Below are 7,770 nucleotides of genomic sequence, written 5' to 3' on the forward strand. Positions count from 1 at the left end.
TATTGACTAAATATTTCATCACTACTTTGGTGTTAAAACAAAAAATTATGTCATACAACGCAAACAACTATTATAAAGGGTGTTTTTGTAAAAGATAAAAGTTTGCGGTAAATTTAAATTTTCAAAAAATCTCAAATAATGAGATTTGCCCAAAAACTAGAAAAAACTAGTATTTAAAAATTTGAAATATTTATCAAAAATATTTGCCAAATAATGGCAAATTGTATGGACAAACATTATTTGCAAATTTTTTTCCAAATATTATTCCAAATATCTAATATATGTCAAATTACATTAACTATTTAAAATAATTTTGATTTTAATGATTTCCTTCACAAAAAGATAATTTGGACAAAAAAAAGAGGGTTTTTCTTGGGTTAGGTAAATTAGGAAAGAGGTTCTTTCCTTTCTTTGACAGGAAAGTCCACGTGTTTTGGGAAAACCTCTCTTCCTAAGAAATCTGTTTTTTTTTTTTTTTTAATTTTCTCAAACGGCTCAAAGTTGTACTATTTTTTTTTTAGGGTTTTGGAAACTAGACGACAGTGAGAAAAGACAAATTTATCCAAATACTATATTTAAATTCTTTATTTCTCTTTTTCTACTTAAAAAAAAAATCAATTTCAGATTACCTTTTAATGTGTACTTATAAATATCATACGGAAAATATCCAACTTGTACCAACTGTACGGGTAATTTAATTAACATTAGGTCTATCTTTATTATCAACCTATTAATTAATAAATTATCATCATTTGAGATATATAATACGTGATGAACTGATCATAATAAATAAAACCAGATCTGTAATTTGAAAAAAATGGAAGTACGTTATAAAATAACTTATTTATTGATTATATGGCTCTTCAAGAAATACTAATATATTTATTAGGATAAAAATGTTTTTTTGATCTATTAAATATAAATATAAACATTTATGAATCAACTACAAGAACACAAATATATTAAGTTATTTTTGTCTCAATTTATGTGGCATGATCGAAATCAGGAGCGTTAACTTATTTTAATATTTTAACTTGTTAAACTTTTGTGAAGTGGAGTAATTTATGTCACTCAATTTATGCACAAAATTTCATGTATTGCGTTTAACAAATCACAAAAGACAAACATCAATAATTTATCTTGTTGTTGTATGCGTTAAAAAAATTCCCTCTTTGGCTTTTTGGCTGAGAAATGCTTATCGAAGAAAAATATTAATTGTTTAAATAAGAAATCTTGAGTTTATTTTTGACATGCGAAATTTTGAAAGACCATTAAATTTATAAAATGGATTTAAAGTTTCTAAATTGTTAAGCATTATGACTTATAAAAGTCTAACATAATATATATTAGCTTTTTTTTGTTACACTTTATTTATATGAATATAATTTTGAGGTCAATTAAAAAATTTAACATATTATTTTTTATAAATATTTAGAGTTATTTATTATTACGATTAGTTATTTTATAGTATCACGCATCACATATTAAAACAAAAAATAAAAGTAATAAATTGAAACAAAAAACACTAAATATAAATAGAAGGAAATTGAAGCATAAGGGTAAATAAATTAATGGACCAAGTAACTTCAAGTTCCTATATTCACTCTTCTGTTATAATAAAATAAAAAATAAATACAAAAACATAAAGCGTAAATATGACACGCCTTAAGTAACCTACAAAAAAGTGTAGGCTAAAGGGCAAATTGGTCAACATCTTATTAAGTTATCTATCATGTATGGGAGCTACCTCAAGCCCAAATTCCTCTGTGGCTTTTAAAATCCGAAAATGCCCTTTTGACTCGACGCTCCTCTAGTTTTTCTCTTTTATTAGATAGTATATATAGTAATAGTAAAGTAATAAAAAGTTTATCATATATTTTTAATAGCTTCATAGTTTTTATAATTTAATTATATTTCCCCATACCAAAATTAATAAGTTCAAATAATGAAATTAATCATGTTCCAGTTTCAGCTTAATACTACTTAGAGAAAATATTGCAAAACAAAATAAGTCGATTAAATGAGAAAGGGACATTTATATTTTTCTATTCCAAATGTAGAGAAAGTGTGACAATTATAATCGGAGTAAATATAGTAATTTAATCATTATCATATACTTAAGGACTTAAAACTCTTCTTAAACAAGTCCATGACCAATCACTACTTCCCATAATAATAATTGAGCTAATTAAATATTGAATATATATTGTGGACCGCCTCAATGTGTCACTTTAACTTAACAATAAAGCACACAGAATTCCTATCACAAATAAATTAGTACTCTCTCGCCTCATTATCGCTTAAGGAGTCTCTGTATTTGTAAACTACGTAAAAAAATATTATAAATTTTAATAAGTGACAATTAGAACTAAATAAATATACATTTAAATTAAATATAGATTAATTTGAATTTTATAATTCAAAAATGATATATAAAATAGAGTCAATTTCTTAAGAACTTCATAAATTTGTTGATGTTTCTAAAAATATTGAATTATAAGGTTAAAATGATAAAAACAATATTACATTTATCTTAGTTTCTTAATTATGAATAATAGGGAGGAGTATTAACCTTTTTTAAAAAAATTAATATGGCTATTTATGAGAGTGTTTCACTCTCGATCAGAGATTTTGAATTTGAGTTAGAATATAAAAAATGATCGAGATTTTGAATTTGAGTTAGAATATAAAAAAAATTATCTTGAGAGTATCGCTATCAAATAGTCACTTATAATATGAAATTTAAATTTAATCGAAGCTCTTGTATGGGCTCCGGATACGAAACGAAATTTTTTTAACAAAAACCCTTAAAAAGAAATTCAAGTACTTCAGTGCGTCGTGTTCCTCTACGGAATCACACTATAAATACCCCTTCATACGTTCACACTTTTTCCATTCCAACAAATCAAAAAAACATTTCTTCTCTTTCAAAAGATCTAATCACAAATTCCATCTTTCTCATTTAGAAACCAAATCAAACAATTCTCGAATAAATAAGAATTTAGTTGAGAAGAAAAAAAAAATGGAGCAAAATTTGCCAGTAATAGCAAAGAAATTCTGGAACATAGTGCGAATAGCTTTCTTCATGTTGAGAAAAGGAATCTCAAAGAGAAAATTCATGCTCGATTTCAACTTACTCATGAAGCGTGGAAAAATCGCTAGTAAAGCCGCATTTCACAATCTCATGTTTCACCACGCGCACCAATTCTCTTCATCGTCTTCCTCATCAGCTTCTTCTTCAACTCCTGAGTCCGTGTGTGCACGCGCTCCATCCAGCGAGTACGAATTCAGTTGCAGTAACAGCCCAGCGTACCCAGCTTTTCACCTTCCGTTCCACTTCAACAAGCGCGGCAAGCACCACGCTCATCTCTTTCCGTGTGCACACGCTCCGGCCACCGCGGACGACGACGTTGTTGTGATGAATGCTGCTATGATGAAGGCTTTGGAAATGATTCAGAGTACTAATGCGTCGCCGGCGAATAATCTGCCTGGATTCGGAAGGACTCCGACGGTGAGGCAGTTGAGGATTACCGACTCGCCGTTTCCGCTGAAAGATGTTGAAGAAGATAGTCAAGTTGATGAGGCTGCTGAGAAATTTATTTCGAAATTCTATAGGGATTTGATGAGGCAATCTTCACCTGGTGGTGCTTAAGCGCGAGCTCTCTCTGATCTCTGGTTGCTAGTATATAAATATATATATATATATATATATATATTTCTATTGGGAATTTTATGCATATGGCGGAGATCGTGGCCGATGCAATAACAACAATGACGCAGGAACTATCAGCTGAAAGTTTCAGTGTTGTAAATTGGATGAAGAAGATTGGGAGCTATGAAGAATGTATATGCTTTTATTGCATGTATAAATTTCTGCTTTCATGGGAGTTTTTGGTTTTGTTTTTTTTTTCCTTTGGGATAATTATTCAAACAAAAAAAAATGTAGTCCAAGTATAGTATATAGTTGTGATGAAATTTTGCCATTATTTTTTTAAAAAAATTGTAACGCAATGAAATGGAATGTTCACATGTTTTAAATTACTCAGTTTGAAATTCAATAATTTCCTGTAGCTTGATCTTTGTTCAGATGTGATTTATTTACTTGATGTTTACAACATAATTCAAGTGGAGTAGTTCATTTTTTTTAACTCATGGAATATTGAGGTATTATTTTTATTTTTGATATCTTTAATGTTGAAATAGCTTAAATTTAGCTTTGATGCGTTATCACTAAAATTTCATTGTACATAAAATTTAAACGCTAAAATCTTTATTACGATAGTATGTCAACGGGAATTAATGTCCCCAACGGAGACAATATGGAGCGGAATTGATGGATGTAATTCCACTAACTACAAAAGCAAATCTGCTATGAACATATATTTAACTAATATTACCACTTTATTTTGTTAATGTAACTTGTTGCTTTTTAAGGTGGGTGTTTACCTGGAAACTTTCTTTGGCAAACACAGGCTTGTTGATTTCAATACTGATAATTGCTTCTTTTAAGACCAAAAAATTAAATAAAAGATCGAGAGGAAGTGTGATAAACAAAATATTTTTTCATGACTAATTGCAATTTGAATAAAAAACACAATCTTGCAAAGATTTCTTAAATTATATTTAATGATTTATCCTAGCAAGGAGAAGAATATCATAATGAATCATAAAATCGATATTCCTGTGTTTATTATTACTAAAATAAATATCTATCAATATATTTGAATTGTATAAAAGAAAATTTTGTTTTAACATGTTTGTTGAGTTAATATCTCACTTAAAAAGTCAGTCAATTTTGAGTTATTCACTTAGAAAGTCACTTAACTTTATTTTATAATTGAAAAATCACTCAATTACTGGTGTTTTACTATAAAAGTCACTCAGCTATTCATATTTTACTTAGAAAGTCACTTAATCAATTTAAATAATTTTTCATTAAATTTGTAATAATACAAAAATAATATAATTGTTTTAAAAAAAATAAGATGCTTATTTTAATTATTTTATCAAGTTTGTTGAACTATAGTTTTTGTTTTTACCTTTTCTTAAAAAAAAAAATAGTAGAAGATTGTAACTGCCATTTTCTTATGGGAAATTTTTCAAAATGTCAATATTTTAGCATTTAAGAGGACTCATTAGCAACAACTTCGTAAAAATGTCATTTTAGTTTGTTATGTATGTTTTTATTATTTATTTTTATTTAAAGAATATAATTATTTAATAACAAAAAGGAGAAAATTAAGGGGGGGAATATTTTAAAAAAAGGCAAGCATCCTTAATTTTCTCATCAGTTATATTTTCAAATAAAATTTAAATTTTGTTTTTTTTTCTCCAGAACTTTTACTTTTTTAAAATTATATTCATTCCACAATATATTCTTCTATTTATTATAGTTTTTTATTAGTTTGTATTCATTCCAATAGGTATGCCGAATTTATCTATATAGTCATTTAAGAAATATATTTGTATTTTTATATATTTTTTCCCTATATAGTTATTTTTTTCTTCAAAAATGCTATATGTATTCATTTCAATATGTATTTTATTTGTATTTCTATTTATTCTAGTTTTTATTTAGAATTTTGTATAATAATATATAAAATACAAAAAATTAGTATGACGAAAAAGTGAATGAAATATAAAATTGAAAAGAAATAATTGAATATTTGGTGTACTCATTCTTAAATAAAATACATGACTAGTTGAAATACATTTAGAATAAATACAAATTAAAAAAAAAATCATTCAGTTGACATACCTTTATTAGTTTGTATTCATTCCAATATGTATGTCAAATAAATTGTAGCTATTTAAGAAATACATTTGTATTTGTATATATTTTTCACTGTGTATTTATTTTTCTTTTCAAAATCTTGTTTCGTTTTCTAAGTCGTATTCATTCTAATATGTCTATTATTTGTATTTGTATTCGAATACAAATAAACTAATAGAAAGTTGTTCTTCTTATAAATAAAATACATAACTAGTTGACATACATTTGGATGAATACAAATTAGGGACAAATACAAGATTCATAAATCATACAACATGAATTTTTAATAAATACAAATATTGATAGTATACATAGTGATTTGAATACAAATTAAGAAAGCATACCAAATTCTAAAAAAGAACTATAAATACAAAACAAACTAATAGAAAATTGTTCGCGATCTTCGTCGTTTTTTTCAAGATCCTCACGAATAGACAAAGATTTTACATTTGCGTTCTGAATTTGAGGAAGGTTTTGCACACAATGAGTCTTGTAAATGTTCTTACCCTCTTTCTTCCCTCATTTTAGCAGCGGATCATACATTATACACTATTTGTTAAGTAATAAATAAATTAAAGGATGAAATCACCAGAAATTGGTTGATTAAGATGAATACATCTAGTAAGCCTCTTGGATTCAGCCATTGGAGAGTAAATCATAACGGAAATTGAAAAATACAAACAACATTTTTTTAAGATTTAAACAAAAATAAAATTAGAAAAGAAATCTGAAAATAGGATAAAGATTAGAGATACCTTCATCGGATTCTTGTTGATTCAATTTTGAATTAAAAAAACAACCAAAATATATGGCAAAAAAATATTTGCAAATGTTGGAGGAAAATCAGAAAAGATAACCATAAGAGAGAAAAAAAATTAAATGGGAGAGAGAATTAACAATTTGAAAAGATAAATATGAGAGAGAAATAATTTTTTTTTTGAAAAAAAGGATATATAGAATTAATTGAAAAAGAGAGATAAAATAGGAAGAAAATTGAGACACATAAATTTTTAAAAATAATGACATTTTTGACATTATTGCTAATATTTATAAAATATGGATATTTTTACTAAATATGTTATTTATTTTGACTAGTTTACTAATTTTTTGTTTTTTTTTATTACTTATTATCAATTCCAATTTGATAATATTTTAACAATTTAATTCTAATTTTACAATTACAGGAACGTAAAAGTTTTTATTTTTGGGGGTCAGTTACTCATCTACGTTTTTTTTAAGAAAAATTATAATTAGAATAATCAGAGTAGATAAAGATAGTTAAAATTGATATCTTATTATTTTTAAAAAAATTAGTTTATGATAAACTTAATAATTTTTTTAAAAAAATTAATTGAGTGACTTTTTTAGTGAAATATAAATAGTTGGATGACTTTTTAAGTGAAACATCAATAGTTCAGTGACTTTTGAGTTATAAAACAAAGTTAAGTGATTTTCTAAGTAAACAACTCAAAGTTGAGTTACTTTCTGAGTTAACCACTCAAAGTCAAGTGACCTCTGAGATATTAACTCTATATTTGTCTTACTTTACTTTTTTTTTATATACTAAAAAAATATCTATTTCATGCGACATGAAATGTGTAATGTCATAAAATCAAATGGCAGTTTGATTTGTTTAGTTTAAAAATTATAATTTTCAGGAAGTCTTTTTATTTTTACAAATTTCATATCAAATTAAAATAAAATAAACAAATTAAATCAGTATTTGGGACTTTGCAATGACACTTTAACTTAATGATGAATTGCTAAAATTAAATAGATTGTGATCTGTGGTGGATATGATCTTAAAGCCTAAATATCGCAGGCAACATATATGGTTCGTTAAAGTTTCAAACTTTAGATGTAATTAGTGGTGAGACTAATAATTAATATTGAGAGACACTTGTCATATATTAAACTTGCTTGTAAAATCTTTTATTACATGCTTATCATGTCATTTCACTATATTTCACTTCGATGCCGTTGCTTTAATTAGTGAA

The 7,770-nt window shown here is 26.0% G+C and overlaps 1 protein-coding gene across 1 annotated transcript; it reads left to right on the top strand.

The window, feature by feature from the left end:
- Positions 1-2,855: 2,855 nt before the first annotated feature.
- On the top strand, positions 2,856-4,041 carry LOC101257250 (uncharacterized). The gene has a single exon (XM_069295400.1). It carries the CDS (start codon positions 3,023-3,025, stop codon positions 3,650-3,652), a length of 630 nt encoding a protein of 209 aa, XP_069151501.1. The 5' UTR covers positions 2,856-3,022; the 3' UTR covers positions 3,653-4,041.
- Positions 4,042-7,770: the final 3,729 nt, after the last annotated feature.

Source organism: Solanum lycopersicum, chromosome 3, assembly GCF_036512215.1.
Source record: "Solanum lycopersicum chromosome 3, SLM_r2.1".
NCBI lineage: Eukaryota > Viridiplantae > Streptophyta > Magnoliopsida > Solanales > Solanaceae > Solanum > Solanum lycopersicum.

Coding starts and splice junctions, on each gene's coding strand:
- LOC101257250 (XM_069295400.1), top strand. CDS start 3,023: ATGGAGCAAAATTTGCCAGTAATAGCAAAGAAATTCTGGAACATAGTG.